The sequence below is a fragment of the Trichosurus vulpecula genome, chromosome 7, assembly GCF_011100635.1.
Source record: "Trichosurus vulpecula isolate mTriVul1 chromosome 7, mTriVul1.pri, whole genome shotgun sequence".
Taxonomy (NCBI): domain Eukaryota; kingdom Metazoa; phylum Chordata; class Mammalia; order Diprotodontia; family Phalangeridae; genus Trichosurus; species Trichosurus vulpecula.
In genome coordinates, this window is record NC_050579.1 from 140124768 (window position 1) to 140149799 (window position 25032).

A 25032-nucleotide genomic window follows, 5' to 3' on the forward strand; every position below is an offset into this window, starting at 1 on the left:
AAATGCTCACACTGAAAATTTTGTAATTAACATTGAAGGGGGCCCTGTAAGATGGCTCCAGCACACCCCTGCCCCATTAGTGAAATAACTTTCCCATATACGTTTAGCAAAAGAGAGTTAGGATGTAAACTCAGGTCTCTGATTCCAAGTCATGTTTGTTCGTTTGTTTTTTAACCACTCCCTGCTATCTCTCAATTATTTGAATTTTCTAAACATATTCTCATTTTATGCAAACTAATCAAAAACATGCATACAATGAGAGTCACTAACATTTATTATCTATGAAATATCTTTTATGGAATAGATTCAGAAGAAAAAGCATTTATTTAGTGCTCACTATGTACAAAAAATATTCTAAATGCTGAGGATACAAATAGAAAATTAAGAAAGTTGCTGTTCATTCTCTAGGAGCTCACATTCTAATTGGGAGAGACCATGGATTACAGATTATGTTCAGATCACAGATTATGTTCAGTTCATAGCAAATGGAAAGGCTGAGTAGTATAGGCATAGAGAGTAGCGTGGCAGATTACAAGTCTCAGAGAATCTGCCTCAAGGCAGAGGGTCCCATTCAAGAGGACAGTAGAGTCAGGTTATGGGATAACTGTGGCAGAGGTAGGAATATTGAAGTCAGCATACAACTGGCAATAGGTGTCCTGAACCAATCAGAACTGGATAATGGGGCAAAGAGGTTTCATTAGGGAAGGTAAATGCCCATGGAATCTCTCAGTATTAGAAGATGGTGTTGGTTGGCCTTGCAGAGGATTGTCTGGAATAGTATATTCATTTATTTGGCATAATTTACCTATACTCCCATGTGTCTGTGCATAGTTTTGTATGTACTTTAAAAGGGGAAAAATATGAATCATCAAAATATGTATTTTTAAAAAAGCAATAATATTGAGCAGGCATTTCCTCACAATTGGCAAGATCTTCTCCATCTTACTATTCAAACAAGAATCACTTGGCATTGGGGGAGTGGGGAAGAAAGAGAAAGATGAAAAGAGCAAGAAAAGGGAAAGAAAAAAAAGAATGAAAACTAGTGTCTTATCATTTTTTTAGTAGACTTTGTTTAAGGTAATTATCATTCACTTTCCTTTGATGTTTCTTTCAGCAGAGCATTCCAAGGAAAAAAGTAAGACAATGATGCCATTGCTTTTGTGCCAAACTGCATTTTTACTGCTATTGTTCTCTGTCCAGGCCAATGCTGTCTTTTTGGCTGGGTAGCTCTACATGACCTTCTTGAAGCTTCCAGCTTTTAAATTGTTTTAGTTGTTCATTGTGTGAATAAAAGTGTAAAAGCCCTGTGGGGTTTTGTTGAATGAATAGGTACTATAGGTAGTAAGGCTTATTAGGAGAGAGTCCCATATCTGTGGGCTTCGGGGCTCAGGTTATAGGGTCTTCGGCCCAGACTCATGTAATCAAGCGGTAAGGCTTCCCAGTTCACCTGTGGTCAGGTACAGTGATATAACAGTATTCAATGAATCAAATTATTTCTCTTAGGACAATCAAACCTTGCTCCTAATAAACTGGTCATTTCTCTTTAAAAAGATGATATAAATGTTTCCTAGAAGGTGGGTTAGTTTTTCCACAAGCCTTATGATTATCACTTTCAACTTTACTGCCGCAGGTTGACTGAGAATATGTAAGGCACTGCCTCTTAGTGTTGTTGTATGCCCTTCATTCTCCAAAAAAAGCCTCTTAGTGTACATTTTTAGGGTATACTCTAAGTGAATTGTATGGGGGAGGCTTGAGCCTTGCGTAGTAAGTAGCTTCTGCCTGTGTCATTGCTTTGGAGGAACAATTCTAGGCAAAATCCTGTGTCATTTAAATGCATAGTCTTAAATCAGTTTCTAAATGGCCAACCACTCAGTGTAGACTTTGTTCTTCTGGGAAATGTCTCTTTCTAGTTATTTCGCCCTCAGAAGAAAAGTAGCATAAATATGTAGGGTGTTTTGTTTTTTAAATCTTACTGTTCATGACTAAATATAACTTTAGGAAGCCAGCTTACCTCCAGTAATGTACTTTTTATGTCATCGCTTATTCTAAAAATATCTAGCTGAAAATATAAGCTCTCTCCTTTATAGTTATCTTTTTTTTCCCTGCAGAAAACCATTAGAATTGTAGAATATTGTAGTTCTTTAGAGTGAAATTGCCTTGTTATCCCAAATGAAGAGAAGAATGTAATTACTATCTGAATCAGGCAGGGGGAGCAATGTAGCTATGAAGGAGAATAGATTCATTTGTCCATATATTTATGTATGGGTCTATGTCTATGTGCTGATGAATATCCACATGCTTTTACATGCATAAACTACCAACTCTGAGGGAAGATAGGTGATAACGTGGAATCTGAAAAACTGCTCTCTCTAAATAATCTGCTGAACATCACCAGCTCTTGCTTTCCTGCTGCCTGTGAAATTTATTGTTCCCTGGAAATAATACAGTGGCTCCTAGATAGTCTTTAGGGGAGCCTGCATGCTTAACATATAAATGTAACTTCACAAGCAGTCACCAATCTTACAACCACATCCTTAAGAACTAAAGGTTTTGATAAAAATGGCCAGAGAATAACTGTTATTACTCTTCAAGTTACCTTCTGTTCACCTGCCAAATCTCTTTGACTTAAAAAGGAAAATGGTTTTCTTGCCTACATTTCATTAGGATGGTGACCAACCCTCAGTGATAGACTTCCCCTACTCAGCATGATGTTTCTTAATTCGCATTTTCAGGAAGAGCTTTGTTTGCTTTTTTTCTTTTCTAAAACGGGATTTGACAATCTACCAAGAAAAGGTTTTATTAAATTGAAGGGGTAAAAAATGAAAAGCAAATTTTTTGCATTCAAAAAGACAATTTGATACAATGTGTCCAGTAACAACCCGCCCCCACATAACATCATCTTTGTTGCTTTCTTTTGCAATATGCTAAAAGATATTGCCTGCGTTATTTTTATTTTGTTTTGTTTTGCTTATACAATGGCTCCTTAAAAGGTTTGGAATGGCTATGCTTGTACTTGACTAAGCTCAGAAAAAGTTTATATTGCATTTGCTGTTTGCCAAAATCTACTTCAGCACTTGATATGAAATTCTGAGGATGCTTTAGTGTGTTGGCACTCTATTTGAGCATGGCAAGAAGGAAATGAAAAGCTGTGTGAAGAGGTAGTAAAACAAATGATGTAAGGTTTGGGGATCCCTATAATTCCTGCAAATTAGCTTTCTAAGCAGTTCCTTGCCTATGTATAATTATAATGATATGGTAAGTAGTTGTCCTAAAAAGATAGCTACTGTAAACCAGTCAATAAACATTTATTAGGAGCTCACTATATACTAAGCGTTGTGGTAAGCACAAGAGATACAAGGAAAGGCAAAAATAACCCCTTCCCTCAAGGAGCTCACATTCTAATGGGAAGAAAGCATGCAAAGGACTATTTACAGCAGGATATATATAAAGGGGAAATTGGAGGCAAGCACAGAGAGAAAGCAACGGAGTTGGGGATGATGTGGAAAGTGAGATCCTCAAGACCTCTTATAGAAGGCGGGAGAGATTTGAACTGATTCTTGAAGGAAGCCAGGAAGCAGAAAAGAGGAAGGAGAGCCTTCTAGGCATGGAAGACACCCAGTGATATTGCACAGTCTGGAGACAGATTGTCCTGTGTAAGAAAGAGCAAGGAATTCAGCGTCAATGGATCACAAAATATACAGGGGAAGGAGGACAGAGGAGTAAGGTTTAAGAAGTCTGGAAACTTAGGGAGGATCCAGGTTATGAAAGGCTTTAAAAGCCAGATCGAGTATTTAGTACTCCTTACAGTAATATGAAGCCACTAGGGTTTGAGCAGAAATGACATGCTTAAGGATGAACTTTAGGAAGACAGTTTTGGCAACTAAGTGGAGGATGGGCTGGAGCGAGACCAACCAGCAGGCTACTGTCATAGTCCAGGCATAAGATGATGTAGACAAGCACCAAGGTAGTGGCTATGTCAGAGCAAGGAAGGGACTTATATGAGAGATGTTGCAAAAGTAGAAATGAAAAGACTTTGCAACACATTGGATATGTGGAGTTAGTGAGAGGGTGGGACCTGGGTTAATGTCTACTATGTGAGCCTTGGGGGACTGGCAGGATGGTCATGCCTTCAATATCTATATGAAACTAAGAAGATTGGAAAGATTGATGAAAATATAGATTTCAGGGGCAGCTAGGTGGCGCAGTGAGTAGAGCACTGGCCCTACAGTCAGGAGGACCTGAGTTCAAATCTGGCCTCAGATACTTGACACACTCATTAGCTGTGCGACCTTGGGCAAGTCACTTAACCCCAATTGTCCTGCCTTCCCCCCTCCAAAAAAAGGAAAAAAGAAAATATAGAGTTCAGTTTTAAATGTGTAGAGTGTAAGATATCTATGAGACATCTATTTTGAAATCTCCAGTAGGACATTGGAGATATGAGGCTGGAAGCCAAGAAAGAGGCTAGGACTAGATAAATTGATCTGAGAATGTTTAGCATAGAGATAATAAATGAATCCATGGGAACTAATGAGATCACAAATTGAGATGGCGTAGAGAGAGAAGAAAGAGGGCCAAGGTCAGATCCTTAGAAAACATCCATGATTAATGGGCATGACTTAGATGAAGATCCAGCTATGGAAATCAAGAAAGGTCAAAAAGATAGAGAGAGAAAGCAATATACGACTGTATTATTTTGATGCTATGGCAGAATGGGTGACCAGATCAAGTGAGATAGTAGTCATAAAGCACTTAACACTGTGCCTGGCGCACAGTAGACACTTAATCATTGCAATAAAATGTACATAACAATATATTCAAGTATTTTTTAAGAATGGTGCTTCACCATAATTCCAATTTTTCATGTTATAGCATTTCTTTTAAATTGATTTTAAGGTAATCAGAAGATGTCAGTGTGAAAGAAGAATATGATAATATAGATAATTAACTTTATAAAATAAATAGCCAGACCAGTAGCTCTTCTTAGTAAGTTCCTGCTTATTAATAACTGAGAAAGGAGTACCATCTTGTTTCATATAAAAGTAATATAAGATGCTCAAAAAGAACATTATCAAAAATGGATTCCATGGGGAGCCCTTGTACTGGAAACCAAATTTGAGTGATTTGTCTTTTTTTTTTCATTCTCTCAACTCTTAAGTAGTTTAAATTTGCCTCAGCAATGTATTTTCCTCAAATCAAAATGCTGAGCATGGAAAGTTGCAGCCTGTTTCTACCTGAAGTGAATAAGTCCAGCACAAGAGATCTTCTACTTATCTACTATCTTTAAGCAGTTATTTTTTAAAAGCAACTGCATTAGCATCTTTACATTTTCTGTTTCTTTTCCTTGGCCACAAAATGCATTTCAAAGAAATGTGTTGGTAGCAACATTTAATTTTTCCACCTCTGTGTTTTCTTCTAGGAAATCACTTTTGAATCAATAATAAACATATTGGGATGTTATATTCTCTATACAATTTAATCTATTTTTTTAAAACACATAAATGTGGTTTGCTATTTTAAGAGCCTATTATTTTGTTTCATTTTAAACAATGATATCTTTGAAACATGGATATATTGTTTTCATAATGTTTTTATATAGAAGATAAAATGAGCATATTCTCAGCAGGTGCTTGCAGGTTGTCTTTTTTTTTAGAATAAGAGCATTCATGATTCTTTTCCAGTTCTTTTGGTTTTTGACTTGTTGTTATTGTTGAGTTGTTCACTTATTTCAATCGTGTCCAACTCTTCAGGACCTTTTGGGGGGTTTTCTTGGCAAAGATACTGAAGTGATTTGCCATTTCCTTCTCCACCTCTTGTTACAGATGAGGAACTGAGGCAAAGAGGGTTAAGTGACTTGTCCAGGTCACATAGCTATTAAGTGTCTGAGGCCAGATTTGAACTCAAGGAGATTAGTTTTCCCAACTCCAGGCCCAACACCCTATCTGCTTTGCCACCTAATTGCTGCATCCTAAAGGCCACGAGACTATTCCTTCTGACTGGAAGCTCTAACCTTCCAGATACGCTATGTCCCCCATTAGAATATGAGAATATTCAAGACCTTCCTTGAGAGCAAGGACTGTCTTGCTATTTGGATCACTGGTACTCAGCACAATGTTTTGCAAATAGTAAGCACTTAATAAATGCATCATTCATTCATTCTTTTCCTTCATGGCCAGATTGCATGTTTAATTTCAGCTTTTCTGATGTTGAGCATGTGCTCTGCCTAGTATCTTCTAACTTTCTGCTTGAAGTACATATTCATGATGTGCCATCACGAATTTTCTGAGTGGATGATAAGCAAGCTTTGACAGCTTTAACATCTTAATTCTGAATCATATTTTCAACATATTTTTCACTATCCTCACCAGTTTCCATCCTTTGTATTATAATTTCCAAGTATGAAGGTACAAGTTGAGTTATTTTGGCTATTTTTATCAAGTTGTTCATAAAATTTCTCTGTTTCTTCATTGGAAGGCAGCCTGGTATAGTGGAAAGAAGGAGGGAAGAAAGGAAAGAAATATTTATACCAGACACTCTGCAGAATGCTTTACAATTACTATCCCATTTGATCTTACAAAAAAACCTGAGAGGCAGATATCTCCATTTTACAGATAAGGAAAATGAAGAAGACAGGTTAGATGACTTGCTATAGCAAGTGTCTGGGGCTGGGTTTGAACTCAGGTTGTCAGACTCCAGGCTCAGCAGTCTATCCACTGTGTGACCTAGCTTCCTAGAATGCTAAACTTGAAGTCACACGACCTTCCCCTTTCAGAATGCCTTCTATTTACTCTATATATCTTGTATCTACCTAATTGTGTTTACCTGTAGTTTCCTTATTAGAATATAAACTCCTTAAATGTGGAGACTGACTTTTTTGTTTTGTTTTGTGCACTTAGAAAGTGCCTGTCAAAGAAAGCACTGAAAATCCTTGTTAACTGGACTTTGTCATCAGAGCTTGAATCCTGGCTCTTCTATTGACAACCTTTGAACCTCTGTGATGTTGGGCAAATCCCTTATGCCCTCTCAGCTTCCATTTTCCCATCTCTAAAATAACAGAGTTGGACTAGTTCCCTTGAAGGTCTTTGAAAATTCCAGCACTGTGACTATGACTGACATGGGTGCAAATACTATTATCTTTATGGTAGGTTTTATATACATACATGTGTGTGTGTATATGTGTGTGTGTACACACACATAAGCTTATTACAACTACTTCAAGGCAAGATGATCAATTTAAGTTCACAAAATAATTTTTCTTAATAATTGTTATTTTGAGCATGCACGGAAACAAGCTCAAATAACTACTTTATTCACATCTCTAAGATGAATCTGTGAAGTACCTTCCCATTCTGCAGCAACTTCTTTATGTCTTTATAGTAAGAATGCCAGTACTGATGTAACTATTAACTTGTCATTGTAAAAAAAAAGCCTTAAATTTTGGATACCAAGAACTAGATTAATATGCATATAGTCTTAAAATTCTATGACCCTTAACATCCGCTGCTGTTGTTGAGTCGTTCAGTCATGTCTAGCTCATGGTGACCCCATGAACCACAGCACACCAGGCCCTTCTGTTCTCCACTATCTCTTAAAGTCTCTCCAAGTTCATGTTCATTATTTCCTGACACTATATATCTATCTCATCTTCTGCCATACACTTTCCTTTTGTCTTCAATCTTTTCCATCATCAAGGTGCTTCTTTTTTTTTCCAATAAGTCCCATCTTCTCATTATAGGGTCAAAGTATTTGAGCTTCAGCTTCAGTATTTGATCTTCCAGTGAATAGCCTGAATTAATTTCTTTAAGTATTGACTTATTTGATCTCCTTGCTGTCCAAGGGACAGCAGTCCAAGGGACTCTCAAAAGTCTTCTCCAATACCCTTTTTCTATTTATTGCCACAAAGAACTTAGGGTAATTCTGTGTTTTTCTTTGCTTCATAGGTTGAAGTAGCCAAAGAATTTTGGCCTAATGGTCTACTTTCTGGTGGTGGGCCACTCAGAGAATTTCACAATCTGAGAACTAGATTTCTGAGTCCATCCTGTCTAACCTATGCTTTCTATCCCACTTTTAAAACTCACCCTTTTTTCAGTAACCCCAATAAGAAGCTGTTTAGCTTCTGCCTCCTTAAAAGAAAACCTGCTACTTTCCAAGGTAGTTCATACAACTTTGGATATCTATTATTGTTAAGAAGCATTTCCATACATTGAGGCTAAATCTGTCTTTCTTAAACTCTTGATTTGCTCCTATTTTTGCCTTCGGGTGCTAAGTAAAACAAGCCCAAGTCCTTTTTGACATGACAGGATTTCAAATACTTGTAGACAGCTATCCAATTCTCCCAAGTCAACTCTTCTCTAGGCTAACTCTTAAAGCAGTCCTCATGTAACATGTTTTCCAATCTTATCAACATCCTAATCACATTTCAGCTTATCTACGGCTTTCCTAAAATGTGATGCCCAGAATTTAAGACAATATTCCAAGTACTTTTTCAAGACACTATGATGCCTTTGAATGCAGCCAAGGGGAACGTTGGCTTTTTTGGCAACCATGCCATAATATTGACTTACTTTAAGCTGGACCAGGAATTGTCATCCACCAATGCTTTGCTCATTCAGTGTATCTGAAGTTATAGAACTTTACATTGATTCCTATTATACTTCATGTTATTCAATTAGCCAATAGTTCTGGACTGTTATACCTTTTAAAATCCAGAATCTATCAGATCCAACATTTTAGCTATTTCTTTGAACAATATAAATACTTAGCAAAGCTGGTCCTCGGAGTTCAGGTACATTCTTTCACGAGGGTCATATTTGAAGTACTCCCAGCATGTAGAGAATTTTTCAGATGCTGTTTTCATTCACATATCCCATGGTTACCCCTAAACCACAATGATGCCTTTCATTAGTACTTTTAAGGCTATTTAAAATTCTAAGTGTTTACTACTTGAAATAATCGAGTAGTTTTGCTTTATGAAAAATTTTTTGGGGAAAAGATGAGTAGAAAGAAGTCAGAGTAGAATTATCTACATTGTGTGATCCAGTCTCTTTATGTAATTGTTATTTCTTGTGTTAATCCATTGTGAGCATATGCATTTGTCTTTTTGTAAAAAAAAAAACAGATATTAGAATAAAATTAATTTGAAAGAAAACCTAGCACTGTAATCAATATAAACATTTTTTTCAGAACAAGAAAAGAAAGACAAACATGTGGAACCAGGTAAATATTTAAAATGTTTTAATTTCTCAATTTCACTAGTTGTTTACTTCAAGTTCTAATTAAACATGAGCTCATTATTCTTTGTTACAGCCAAATCGACAAAGAAAGAAGCTTCTGGTAAGATTCATGTTGCTATTTTCTTCCTCAGTCATTTGCTGAATATAGGTCTTTTAGGAAAGAAAATCATATAAAATGCCACGAGAATCATAAAATAACATATTCCCAAACTTTCTCCTCTCAAACCAAATAAGTAAACCACAAAGCAAAAAGTCACAGGATAGTGACCTGAGGCACCGTATACAATGTGTAACCATAAAGTTATGAAACTGATTTCAGAAGCTTTATGAAAATCAATGTCATTGCTCTATAGAAATGCTATATTTTACTATACTGATAGTGAGTATATTTAAAAGATCCAAGTCTTTTTTTTAAGGAAAACATTTTTAGTATTTAAAATATTGTCTGAAACAAGCTTTGAATGTTGAGAGACATTGCAAAATGGATTTGGTGAAAGACTGGAAGTTAGGAAGAGCTAGGTTCAAATCGTACCTCTGACAGTTGTCAAGTCATTTAACCAATTTGTTTTCTTCCTCTGCAAAATGTGGATTATAATACCTAAGGTATCACCTCTTAGGATTGCTACGGACTTGAAATAAAATAATGTGTTTAAAGTGCTTTAAAAATTGCAAGGTGTATAGAACAACCAGTCATGATTCTATTGAGGATATGGGTAGTTATCTTTCTAAGAAAAAATGCAAAGGATTAGGAATTAGAGACTGCACATGCAATAAATAAATAAATTATATGGTTATGTGATTGTTTTATTTATTTTCAATTTATAGAACAAAACAAGCATTTCTACAACAGTACAAAAAAGATGATTGTTCATGAAACTACAAGTCTGTTATGTACAAATTGTTATTCTTTTTAAATGTATAAAAAGGCTATCGTGTAAAATTCTTTTTTTCTCCCCCCCACCCTAGAGATGGCTATCATTAGACACAAATGTGTGTATATCCATATCCATATCCATATATACACATACACATATATATCATTCTATACATAATTCCATTTATCAGTTCCTTCTCTGCATGCAGAGAGCATCTTCTTTCATATGTCCCTTCTAGTTAATTTAGGTATTTATAATAGTCAAAATGACTTAGTTGGTCAAAGTTGCTTTTAAAACAATATTGCTATTACTGTATACAATGTTCTCTTGGTTCTGCTCATTTTACACTTCATTATTTCATGCAACTCTATCCATGTTGTGAGGTCATTATTTCTTATAGCACAGTAGCATTCCATCACAATCATATACCACAGCCTATTCAGCCATTCCCCAATCGATGGGTGTCCCTGTAATGTCCAATTCTTTGACACCACAAAGAGAGTTGCCATAAATATTGATATCAAATATCAAATGATATGAACAGTTTTCAGATAAAGAAATCAAAATAATTTACAATAATATAAAAATGCTCTAAGTCATTACTGATTAGAGGAATGCGAATTAAAACAACCTTCAGGTTGTTTATACCTATCAAATTGGCTAAAATGATTGAAGGGGAAAGCAACAAATGCTGGAAGAGATGTGGAAAAATTTGTACACTAATTTGTTGTTGGTGGATTGTGAACTAATTCAACCATTTTGGAGAGCAATCTGAGATTATGCCCCAAGAGTTATTAAACTGCCTCTACCATGGGTGGGGAACGTGTGGCTTCAAGGCCACATGTGGCCTTTTAGGTTCTTGGGTATAGCCTTTTGACTGAGTCCAAGTTTTACAGAACAAATCCTTTTATTAAGTGGATTTGTTCTGTGAAGTTTGGATTCAGTTAAAGGGCTTCACTTGAGGACCTAGAAGGTCACATGTGGCCTTGAGGCTGCAGGTTTCCCACCCAGGCCTACACGCTTTGACCCAGCTAGGTCTATTTGACCATTACTTGGTCTGGTTGCTGTAACGCCAACCACAGCAGCACACCTGAGAACCGGTGTTGGGAATAATTTTAAGCATCCAATCTCATAGTATAATGAACTCTCTATTCAGAGCACAACATAGTTCAATGAGCTACAGCATAACATTCATAGCAACATCCTTAAGCAAAACATATCATTCAATATATGTGTGTGTATATGTATGTATGTGTGTATATGATAACACTCAGTAGGTCATATGGCGCATAGCATATATCATTACATCCCCCAAAGTATTGTTTACACAAGCAGGAGGTACCAGGCCTGGGTCTTCCTTAGCACAATATATCATTTTTAAGGGGTATCAGAAAATACAAATACCACCCACTCCTAGGTGACAGTAAGTTACAATCTCCTCAATCAATATGGAGTATCCAAGTAAAGTCCTCTTTCATTGAGTCCTTGACTCAAAGTTGACTTCCAAGTCTCATGGCTCTTCCTCTGTGGGCTGACCACTCACAGCTCTTGTCTGGGTTCACAGGCAGGCAGCTTTCCACTACTGCTCCAGGTCTCAGCTCATGGGGACTGTTCCAATCCAAGATCTTCTTGCTCCTGCCTGACAACAAGCTCCAGGGGCTCCTGTCCACAGCTTCTGTTTCTAGGAAAACAAAGCTTAACAGGGCTACAACAATACTTACACACATTACCTGAACCATAATCTCAATTCACTTTAACAGCAATTAAAAGGGACTTAAACTAAGTCTCCTTCCCATGGGTAGGTCTCCACTCTTCGGATCAATTCACTCATAAAGACCAACAGATGGGGTTTCTGTCTGAGAAATTAACACAGACCAACAGAGGGAGCACCAGCATCCCAAACATTCTTTCTGTTAGGCCTTCCCACAAGCAAGTTCTCCCAGGCAAATTCCTCCCTCTGCCTGCTTGCCCTAGCTACTCTCTCTCACATCTGCCTCACTCTCACTTCCTGCTCTTTTTCCCTTTTTTGGAAAACTCCTCCCAAAATGGGCTCCACATGACTCAAGATGCACCGCAGCTTTGAGCTGGGCCAGAACTCAAAGCAGGTCCTATTCCATTAACGTTACATTAAGCACTTTATGTGTTACGGAAACTTAACTCCAAAAGAAAAAAAACAGCAAAAAAAAAAATCTCACTTTGCTGTTACAGTTGCAAAGATGATTAGGGAAAAACAGAAAAGAACTTATACATTGTAGTTTGTAATAGCACTGATGACAGAATATACAAGGGATCTCAAAAGTCTTCACACAATTTTCAACTTTTGGGACACCCTGCATATTTCTTTAGCAGTTGAGTATTTATACTACTACTTGATAGTTGTTTTTTTTAATAATTATTCTTCTTTTTACTATATTAACAACCCTAGTTATATAGTATACAACCTTGTGTAATAGCAATTGTACACTTGCTTGTGTGTTCCCCTTATACGAAGTCTTCAAGTAGAAGCAATTACTGGCTGAGTATCATATAGGGAGGACTCTTTCCCTCCCATCTCTCCCTCCAGGGAGACAGGACAGGTCCTAGCTAAGTTTCTCAAGCCCTTTCTGTCAGGACCTTTGCAACTATCCACACTGGAACCTCACTCAATTCTTTTTTTCTTCTTTCCTTCTTTACTTTATGTGCTTTGGAGGGATTATCTCTCTTCTTGTGGGGTAGAAGGAGAGTCACTAGTTCAAGGGTTGTTCCCACATGAGGTTCAGGACCCCAAGATGGTTCTATGAATTTCCTGGTGCTTTTGTGAAGGAGTATGTTGGGATTGTTAAGGGGCGATACACTGAATAAAAAATCTCTAGGCATTAAAGGTATTAAAATTAAGCCTCCAGGTATTAAAGCTCTCTGTTTTTGAGGTTTTTAGTTTGCCCATGTGTTCCCCAATCTTGTAGATTAAGCTATAATTACTCTACATCTGGCACTTTTTGCTGAAGGGGAGAGGTGTTGGAGTGTTAAAGATATTTGGAAAAAGTGAATAATCTGCCATAAATAGCCAATAATTGCTAATCACCTGCTGGATGGTACCTGAAAGGGTGTCAGCAGAACTCTGCTTTTGAAAAGCTCCTATCTCCTTTGAGTTGATGTCCTTCTTTGCATTCATAGCTATATACATAATCACGCAATTATATTTTTTTCATGTTATTGTATTATATTAATTTTATATTTATAATTATTTTAACATTAGCAAATTATAAATGTACATTTACATACTGTATTGTAGTAGAGACCCAGTGTTTTTAATCTATTTATTTATACATTCTTTTTTTTTGATACATTTCAAATTCTCTCCCCCCCCTTTAGTCCTTCTTCTACCCATTGATAAGGCAAGCAATATGATATAAATTATATGTGTAAAATCGTGTGAAACAGTTTTATATTAGCCAGGTTGCAAAAAACCAAGAAAGATTAAGTGAAAAAAATTATACTTCACTTTGTACTCAGAGTTCATCAGTTCTCTCTGTTGGTGGATAACATTTTTCAACATGAGTCCTTTTAATTATCTCGGATCAATGAATTGATAAGAGGAACTAAATCTTTCACAGTTGATCACCATTATAGTATTGCTGTTGCTATGTACAATGATTTCCGGTTTTTACTCACTATACCCTGTATCAATTCATATAAGTCTTCCCAGGTTTTTCTGAAACCACCTCCCTTGTCATTTCTCGGAGCACAATAGTATTTCATCACAACCATATACCACAACTTGTTAAAACATTTCCCAGTTCATGGGCATTGCCTCATGAGACCCAGTGTTGCAGTGAGGGAGAATCTGAGTTCTTATCCTGCTTCTGATACATATTTACTTTTTGGTCACAGGCAAGCAATACTTTTCCTAGACAAATCTCTAAGATGCTACATCTTGTTGCTGTTTTGCATTTGGTGGAGGAAATTTATATTCTGGGAGTAATCCACACCAACAAATCAAATAGAAAAACAGACCAATAACTTTTCCTAGAAAAGCATAGCTTGTTGGTATACAATGATATGCAATATTATTCTATAACCATTTGTCTAATCTGTTCTTTTAGAAAAAAGTAAATACCCATTCATTCCTTTCATTAGTCATGAGTCATATTCTGTCAAATCTCCATGACACTAATTGGGTAATATTTACCACCTTACCTCAAGATTTTTCATATACTTTGTTTATTTCCCATATTTTAAAATACATTTCTGATATCTAAGACCACTTGGATAATTTCTGTTCCAACTTATTTTTCCTATAAATCATTGGACTCCACTATCTTTCTTTTGCTTGTATCATACATGTTGCTTTCTTGATCATACAGTTTGGCAATTGCACATAGACATGTTTCTCTCTCCTCTTCCCTTCTTGCTGTTTACAGTACTGTAGAGGAGATCAGTAAGCCTCCAGCAAAGTACATTCTCTCACTATCTGTTCCTTATCATATACACTATGTACCTAACATAAAGTACATCATTTGTGTATCCAGAAAGTGAAATAGCTAGTTTGGCCAACTTATCACTTCCTATATGTTCTCTTCACTCTTAAAGTTGCTACCTCCTTTTAGCACCAGTTTCTTCTTTGTGTTAGTTGACCTTAGAGAAAGATTTCCATCTTACATAATTACCATTAATTTTAAGATATTAAAAATAGAGCCAAAAATAAATCAAATTTTGGCCAATTACAAAATTTTATTTTTTTAAAGAAGAGAGCAAACCATATTAGTAAATAAGAAATAAGTTTCGGGAACAAAGGAATGACTCTCTGTCAGAATAATCAACATATTCAGTAATAGTAATCAATTAGAAATGAAGGAAAATTTTATATAGACTCAGACTAATTTTTGAGACTTTAAATCAGCCTAGGAAAATTCTTAAACTAATTTCCAATAGCAAAATTTTAGAGGATAAGAAAATAAAAAATAGAATAGTGAAATGTCATGTCTTTCATTAATTTGTTGAACTATTTTCCCAAAGGTTTTGAATCTGGTCTTTTTAAACAATAAAACAATCCTTAATAACAAGGAATAAAAAAATAAGATGTTGACTGATGTAAATATCATTTTTCTTTAACAGCTCCAAGTGAAAAACAAGCAAAATCAAGTATGTTGAATAAAATCTTTGCATGTTTTATATAAATGTAGAAGCTTATTTTCAAGTATTTGTTTCAGCTGTTTTGCTTTGGGCAAAATCAATAATACTGTGTTAATTTCTGGGAGGTGCTGAGAAAATTTGCCATGAGCATTTGTTCCACTGGAATGATACTTTAAAAATACTTAATCTGTGCCTTCCCTGTGAGGTTATAATTCCTTAACCTTTGTCTCCAGAGCTTTTTTGTTTCAACCTTAATTTGTTTATATAAAGGCTTCTGTGGAATGACAATGTGTAGGGTGTTTTCTCCCCCTTTTTCAGCGCCATAATTTGAAGTGACCCCTCTAATGTCATGCAACAATATCCCTGGCACAATCAAATTCAGAACTAGAGTGCCTTCTGCATCCCTGAATATGGCCACATTTAACTAAAGGAAGGTGGAGATATTTTATTAATGTTCCTTGTAGAATTTATATATGCCTTCAGATGAGGGAACTGTGATTAGTATCTAGGACATTCTTCAGCCTTTCAAATGGTGGAGATTTGGGCAAAGATTCTGTGTATAACTTAAAGGGAGAAAAAGTACAATTGATTTGTTGGCATTGCAAGATTAGATAAGAACCTGGCAGATGCCAAGAAATGGAAATTGTTTTCCTTATTATGATATAAATTTGCTTTTAGAAGGAGATTGTTTCTAGCTACTCAAGCTTTTACATATTAGATTTATAGTCAAACCTGAAAAATATTCCTGGCCTAAAAGGGTTTATATTTCTCTACAGAATTATAACTGCCTAGACATCAATCATGGTTATAATATATGTACAAATAAAACAGATAGAAAGAGCTAACATTCCATGAAATGTTACATACAATATCTGACTTTGGGGGCTGCTTATTTGTTTCTTTGTTTAGTGGAGATAAGGAGAGAAAAAAACTTGGAAATACATCATTTAATGGCATGGCTACAGTATACATTGATGCTTCTATCCTAGACTTGAGACAAACCTAAAGCTTTCTTGAACTATAAATGTTGAGGAGCTCTTTTTATGGTAATGATTATGTTGTGGAATTGCACATATAAAGATATGCACAAGAGATTATGAGTAACTGTAGAGAGTCAGCACAGAGCTGTGGATTAAAGATAAGCTTGAAAATGATTGGCCCCTTCCCAAGAAGACCTTGAAAAAGTCAAGAATTTCGATTTGTAATAAAAATTTGAAAGGCATCACCAAATTCCACTGCCAAGGAAACATACCGAGCAAGAAACACACTGTTCCAGTAATAATGAATCAAAATTACTACCTTCCTCCTTCATACCCCACCTCACACACAGATATGTACTTGAGACCTGAAGAGAGATTGTGGTGTCAAAGCATCATCAGCCCCAGCTAAAAACCTATAAAGAGGTGGTTTGTGTCAAAATTTCCAAATGACTGAAATACTTGAACATGCCTAGTTACCTTTCCAGGGTCTGAAGCTGTTTTGTCACCAACTTCAAAGCCTTCCTAATAATGTGGCATTAATTGGTAAGAGGATATCACTACCAATGAGAAATAAGAAAGTAACCATTTGTCAGAGCTGCTTTGAAACTCAGCTGCAGTGCGGTTAGGTGGGCAAAGAGGGAGAGCATAGCCAGGCACCTTTGGGAGCAAGAGATGATGCAGCCAAGCCAAGGGCAAATTTGTCACATCACTAGATCTGACAACTGTGGCTCCAAAGATTCACTCTATCTTTCTTGTGCCACTCAGTCTGATTAGTTGTCCTGGAACTTGGTTTTATATTGTACCTTCTTCCACTCATAAATCTGTCCCCTGATTATTTTCAAGCAGTGTAGCTGAGTACTTCCTATCTGTACTTAGACTATTTCAAAATAATTTGAAATATTTGTTTCTTAACCCTCTTTTATATGATGCCAATTGAAATTTGAAACCTATTCTGCCCACTATCTCAGTTCCTTTGTTGGCCTTGACTTGGAGAGGATGTCAATTTCCACCTAGCCTCGGGATTTATAAACTTTCAACCATCCCCTTCTAAGGCTGGTTTTATCATACACAGTGAAAGACAAGATGCCTTTAATTCAATGTGAAATTTACTAAGAGTAACCCAAGTAGCAAGAAGATATCTTAAAATAATAATAGCTAGCATTTATACAGTACTTTATAATTTGAGAACCTGGTTATATGACTACTGGGGGAAAAAGTTTACTAGCCCTAGAACGTGGTCTATGCTGATGAGGTACCACATTCACCATAATTCCTTACAACTAAGTCAATTTCAGAATTCAAGATATCAGGTCATTACTTGAAGGTGTTAGTTGGGTTCAAAATCTGAGTAGAAGGCTATGGGTTGGTATACAGAGAGATCCAAACATAGAGGTCTATATAATCCATTTTAGGGTACAACATGGACAAGATGGTACAAGTAGGAGCAGAGTTCACATCCAAAGGCACAGGTGAAAATTTGCAGTTCAAGATGTACTGAAGAAAATGGAGTGAATTTGGAAAGGGAAGTACTACTTCACTATTAGATTAGAGAACATCTAAAAATGAATCTATTCTTTGCTTTACTATTGGAATTTTAAGAAATGCGTATTTATTTTCTCACAAGAAGCAAATAGCCCAATCATTTTTCCAAAAATGATATGTGGTGTGTTACTCATATTAGACTGCTTTAATGAGCTCCAATAGACCTCTTCCTTCTAATAAGAAAATAAAAACAACAGAAACTCTCTGGACATTATTCTTGATATCCTTTGAAATTACTCACTCTTAGTGGTTTTTAACATATTATATGTGGGAGTAAAGTAGTGAGATGAATTTTCATGTGTGGTTTTCCCCTTCCCATCAGCCTCCATTTTCAACATCATGGGGTCCTTGTCATCATGCACTTCCATCATGCTATTAATGAAAATTCATCAGTGAATAACCTAATATCACTCTATGACTTTGCTTTCTCCATCCCTTACTTTAATTTCCAATATCCTGAGTTCTTTTCTGTTCTGTTTATGTAGCTTATTCCTGATCTGCATTATAACAATATAAGGTATTGATCTAGCATCACCGATACTAATTTTTCATTCCTTGAATATCTGAATTTGCAGAAACTGAACGAAGCAAAGCAGAGGTTGCTGCTGCCTCAACAAAAAAAGGTAAATGCTGTTGGAAAATAATGATGTACTTTTAAAAACTTAGCCATAACTTACCTTGGCCAAAATTCCTAACACAAGGCATTGTGTAGTGGATGCATGGGAGCTCTGGTTATTGAATTTCCTGTTTTAGTGATTAAAGAAACAAAACTATTTTCCTCAAGATTTATACTGCAGGTGTTTAACAAGGTTTTGTTTTTGGTATTCTAATACCAAAGCTTTTGTGACTCTGGGGCTGTACATTAAAATACCAGGTAAAGTTAAAGAAAAGGTGTTAAAAATTGAAAATTCATTTAAAAAAATTGAAGTGGTAAAATTGTATTAAACTCAATAGCATCTTGAACATCAGAGGCACATTTAAATTCAATATATTACCTTAGGAAGTTCTGTCTTGCACAAATGAGACTTTGATGGATGGAGCTAGCACAACCAATCTTTCACTTTATTTTGGAGATGATATCAACTCTTGTAAACCTACCTCAAGACATGCAAGTGGGGGGTGGTGCATTTTGCATACCAATCTGTTTGGGATGAAATTTTTTTAGGTTTTTTATGTGCTACAGTACTGAGATCATAGCTTTTTAAAGAACATATAACAGATCACTGTATTTAAAACCATCCTTAAGGACATTGGACATCATTTAATCCAACCAACATATGAACAAAACTACCATCTATGTTATCTCCAACAAGTGGTCATTCAACCTTTGCTTGAAACAACTCATTTCACTAATGATTAATTCTAACTCTTTGAAAATTTTTCCCAAAGTAAAGCTTAAATTAATTTCTTTACAAATTCTACTCACTTCTATTCTTTGGGACCAAGATAATAACAACAATAATAGCTAACATTTACATAGTGCTTATTGTATGGCAGGAACAATGCCGGGCACTTTACAATTATCATCTTATTTGATCCTCAAAACAACACTTTTAGGTAGGTGCCACTATTATCCCCATTTTACAGATTAAAAAAAAAAAAACCTGAGTCAAATAGAGGTCAAGTGATTTTGCCAGGGTACACGGCTAATAAGTGCCTGGAGCTGAATTTGTGCTGATTTGTACTGCAGGCCCAGTGAGTGAATCACTGCACCATTTAGCTGCCTCTAAAAAAGCTGTCCCAAGAAAAAACAAGATAAATGAATAGCACTTCAGATAGTTGAATGTGGCTATGATGTCTTCCCTACTGCATATCTTTTCCCTTTTCTGAGCTTCCTTCTAGTTTTAATATTCTGTGATTCAGATTAAGAGAAGATATGAGCACACTAGCTCTTTGAAAATGTGAATGATGATTAATTGTACAACAAAAAGAACAATTTTTCCCCAGTTTTTCTAAAGGATTGTTTATGGAATCAGGTTTTATTCTACCTTCCTCATGCCAATTCACAGTTATTAAAAGCCCATTTTGTGTAGAACAGAAAATTAGGGACTGTAGCAAAATAGAAAAAATTTTGAGAACAATTCAATCTCTTAAGCAACTAAAATGATTTTTCCAGACATCTACTAAAAGGACATATTATATACAAATAAAATATGAACACAAGCATATATCAGGATATTCACATTACCGAGATTCATAATTACAGGGCTCCGTCAAGCTTATGTGTATTATTAAGAAGGACACTGTCAGCAGAGAATGTACAATCAGTATCTCTTCAATTGCTTCTTGACATGGCCTACTTTAATATAACCCTAAATCTCCTGCTACCAAGCCTCTTACAACCTCTGCCCCAAATACATCCAGTCCCCTACTCCCACTATAAACTACTTATTTTTCTCTTAAAGACAAAGGACTTGGCGTTCCTGCCCCAAGTACTGATGTTGACTGTTTTATAAGAATCACCACAATTTTTAAAATTTCCACCATATTTAATTAATAATTTAGTCAACTGAATACCTTGCTCTTCAGAAAATAAAAGTGTGGAGATTTTTTTTTACTTTTATATCTATTTTAAAAGGTTAGAATAGTGATCAATCATATAGACTTTCACTTTAGTTAGCTCATTTAAGAAACTTGTAGGAGAGGGACTTTCACTCACATTATAGCAACTAACAAGACGTTGTTTGGTTACCTTTGTTCGAACTGTACAGTTATATGTAATGCTGCTTGGCTAGGTTAACTTTAGCTTTGAGAGTTTCCTTATTCTTGTTTTTTAGTCATGTAAATTTTGTTCATGGGTAACAGAAGCAATGTTGTGTGCCAAATAGAATACCACAGGGATGTCTTTCTGCACTTATAATTTGATATATTTACACCTACCCTTGAGATATCACAACTAAATATACCCTATTCTAAAAATCAAATAGACAAACAAAAAACCCTCAACAGCCTACTCCTGAGCAGAGGCCATATGTAGACAAGGGCAACCCAAGAGCATTTATATCTGTCCTTGTGGGCCAACTGGTTCCTACAAATGTCTATACTATAGTTTGCAAGACTGTTTAATGAGTTGCAGTTAATCAGACAGGCCAGCTCCTTCAATTCAGACTTAACAAGCTGTATGCATACAGAAAGAACTTTAATTTGACTTGACATCTTTTCAGAATTGGTTTGCTGCCATGTATGGCAGAATCCTTAAGTCATCAGCAGCCCTTGCTCATTTATTTCTGCCTAACAGGTTGTTCTCTTTGAGTTTACTTCACCCATTTTCAAAATTGGGAATAAGGGGAAAACAAGACAAACCAGATCAGGGAATATTTAGAGCTAGGAGCCAGACTGTCCTATGGAATCAGACAAATGTTATAAGTCTTAACATAGGTGAATAGCCATGGATCCATTAATCTAAGGTTGGATGTTTATCTAGGGTGACTGAAAATGATCAAGACATTAACCAAGGGGAAAATATAAGTAGGAGATGAATGCCACAGGCCAAATTTGAAGTAGAGTTCAAGATCCGGGATATTAATCCAAGAAAGGACATGCCAGGTTATCAGTGAAGATCCAAAACCAAGCAATTCTCAAAGGTTGAAACAGTCCCAATTAGCATCACAGACACCTGGCAGCAGGTGGAATTCAACAGTCAAACACTGGGAGACTGGGACATAAGGAAAGGAAATCACCCATATGTCATCGCAAGTCCTCTCACCGTATGCCTTGGTAAGGGGACTCAAAACCAACTTTGAAAAATCTTATGAATGAAACAGACATGTTTATATGATTACTATTTCAGATATTTGCAGATTTTTTTCACATGGAAGGAAAATGAATTATTCCTTGGAGGGTGAAACTGGAACTAATAGATGGAGCAGTGCACTGGAAAACATTCTGGACTTGAAATGATCAGACTTGAATTCAAATTCAGATTCAGATAATTACTTGGTGTGTGTGCACTTCAGTTAATCATTTCCCTCTTCTAGCCTGAGTGTTTTATGCAAAAAATAAAGAGGTTGGGCTAGGTAGGGTCTAAGAACCCTTCCCATTCAAAAATCCTAAGGTTCTACTAAGTTATGGAAAGGTAGATTTCCAGTTAATATCTTCTTAGTTCTAGGAATGTTTCTTTCCCTATGAGGCAAAAGTTAGAGGCAAATGGATTAGCTTCTGTTAAATTGCTACCAGGATGAATAAATCTTATGTCCTTCAACATGAGCCTAGCCTTCTAACTAGGGTACCCCGTTAACTACCACAATGCTTCTATATGTTTAATTTAGAGGCAGAGAGGGGGTGAAGAGGATAGAGTACAGAAAAAACCTCAGATGCCTTCTGCTATGTTACCCTAGGAAAATCATTGAAACTCTCCTAACCTCATTTTGTCATCTGTAAAGAAGGGATCACTAATAGTACCTAACTTTCAGAGTTGTTATGAGGATCAAATGAGGTATATTAAACAAAGCACTTTGTGAACCTTCAAGTATTATGTAAATACTGTTATTAGATCAATTATGACTTTCATTATTATTATTCTTAAATGCGATGTATTAAGTATCAATAGGCCTACTACAGATAATAGTTGGATACCATGCTGTCATAGGGATCTCTGTGAGGCTCTAGAATCTAAATTTTAAGGGCCCATAGGAATGTATAGACTTCATGCTAGCTGTACCAGGGCATCCTAGGAAACATTCCAACTGTCTCTTCTTCTTGTATAGGCAGTTATAAACCATGAGCCAGGTATAATGGCACACTCCCTATAAACAAAGGCTAGTTTTCCCAATTCAGGGAACAGCTAGACAAAGGCTACATAACCCTTCTCTTTGTCTAGCTGCCCATCCACATAATAAGAGATGATCCTAGGTCTAATTCCCAATCTAGGTGTCCCAAGTCCCAAGAGTAAAATTCACGCTAGCACAAAGCTCCTTTTATTCCAGTAGCTGGCAGCTATAATGAAATATTCTACATCTACATCTATGTATCTGAAGCAGTAGCTCCTAGACTACAGAAATAAATTTTCTCACAGGGTAGAAGATTCACCTTCCAGTTTTGACATCAAATTTGCAAAGCACATTGCCCCATCCAGGCCTGGAAGACCATAAACTTCTATCCCTATATGAAACATGACTACATAGGACTCCCCCACCCCACCCCCTACTTAGTTATGAGAATTAAATTATTTCTTGGCTTATTATATAAATACTTAAATGGAACAAGAGGAATCCATCCTAAAGCAGGTGCAGTTCTGTTTGAACTAGAAATTGAACTAGCACTGACTTTGGTCAATTAGTCAGTCAGCAAGTATTTATTAAGCATTAACTATGTGTAAGGCACTGTGCTAAGCACTGGGGATACAAAGAAAGGGAAAAACATGGCTCTTGCCGTGAAGGAAATTACATTCTAATGAAAGAGATGATGTGCTATAACATTTTGTACAAGACATACATGATATAAATGGAAGGCAATTCTGAAGGAGACACATTAGCAGTGTGTTTGGAGGGAGATGGAGGCAGAGAGGGAAAATTGACCAAGAAAGGACTCATGGAGAAGACCAGATTTGAGTAGAGTTTAGAAAGAGACCAAAGAAATTAGTTGAATGATGATGTTGGATACTGGGTTGCAGAGGTTTGAAATGAGTGAGAGAAGAGGAACTGGAAGAACCTAGTGTAGACACCTTTCTGAAGGAACTTACTTGAGAAATATTAGAGAGAGAGAGCCTTTTAGCTAGCAGGGACAATCAGATCAAATGAGGTTCAGAATATACTCATCTTTCATACGTTAGGTATGCAAATTGCCAAGATGACTACAGATAATTATCTACATGTAGTTACCCATTGACTCTAGGATCTCTGAAAGTTTCTGTTTTACTTAGGTAGTGAAAATTTCTAATGTTACTCAGTAATACAGATAATTCTCCACTAATAGAAGGCTTCTATCAAAGCTCAAAGCAATTATCTTCTTTTTCTATTGGTACTATTATTTTACCAGATATGTCTCCATGCTATTAATAGAAGTGACTTCGCAACTTAAATGTGGGGTTGAATTACAATATATTTCACTTGAAGCTAGTCCTAAAACCTGCCCTGCTTCTTTGAGCAGACCTGTGTTACAGTGGAAAGAAGGAAAGCTCTGGAGTCAGAGACCTAGTGGTGATATCCTACCTGTGTGATCTTGGACATTATTTAATTTCCATGGGCTTTAAGTCGCTTTATTAATAAAATGAGGGATTTGGATTAGATAACCTACGAAGTGCCATCCAGTTAAAAATCTTTGATCCCTCTTTTAGTTTGGTCATGAAAATAGCTCATAGATTGTACAAGAGTCTTTTTGGGTGGAAGTGACCACCCAGCCTAAACTCATGTAATAGTCTAATGGATAGTTCCCTTCCCACTCCGAGATGTATAGGTGGTTATTCTAACCAGTTCACTATTATACCCCTTGTATACAATTCTGCTTTGTCAATTATGGTGACTCTTTGGGAATAGAGTTTTAATTCATGACTTGATCCAGGGTCCTTCCAATGTCACCATACCTGCTGATAAACAAGACTTCAACCTATCAGAGTTCAATATCCCCTTCACATTGCTTTTGAAGAGAATCCTTATAAGGTCATGGTCAAATGACTTACACCAATTATTTTAATTTCCTTTGAACTTAATATTACTCTATCCATCCAAATGCGATTCCTTGTTTTCCTTTATATCACAATGGTGTCCACGTTCTCAGCATATCATTTCAGGCCTAAATTATTCAAGTTCCAGCGCATTTCAAAAGTGATCCTATATGCTTTACATTTCATACCTGAAAAATTGTGCAGACCATTTACATGAAACCCTAGCTCCCTCATTACTTGTGCAGTCCATACAGCCTATTAGGGAATGACATAGAAATGACCAAAAGGCAGTGGGTGCCCACCCACTCTCTATTCCTCTGGGATGCTGGAATAGTCTGTTGGTACTAAATTTATTTCTGCAATAAATTACACTTCTGACTATGTTCAGGCGCCCATATTATTCATATTAAATAGGCATTCCAAACCTATGTTTTCCAGTCTGATATTTATTGTGATATATATAGGAACCCATCAAATTCCATGTGTACCACCTCTGCATGGATGCTCTTCTTCTCTTAATAAGCTTCCATATGATATGAAATCAATAATATATAATCCCAAAATAATGAAATAGGCCTAGTCAAAAACCATATCAAAACCCAGTTTCTATGCCATTGTAATTAATAACCTATCAAATACATATTTAAACAAACTGTGCTTTTAAAAGTTCTAATTAGTCCAATCAAAAGGCA

The 25032-nt window shown here is 36.1% G+C and overlaps 1 protein-coding gene across 1 annotated transcript in view; it reads left to right on the top strand.

The window, feature by feature from the left end:
* TRDN (triadin) overlaps positions 1–25032 on the top strand; it is a gene marked incomplete in the record, with an annotated part of 469162 nt that overhangs the window by 350085 nt on the left and 94045 nt on the right. Inside the window, 4 exon segments of the mRNA XM_036767544.1 lie at positions 9181–9213; positions 9304–9330; positions 15200–15226; positions 18315–18362. Of these exon segments, the coding sequence (XP_036623439.1) occupies positions 9181–9213; positions 9304–9330; positions 15200–15226; positions 18315–18362 (135 nt within the window).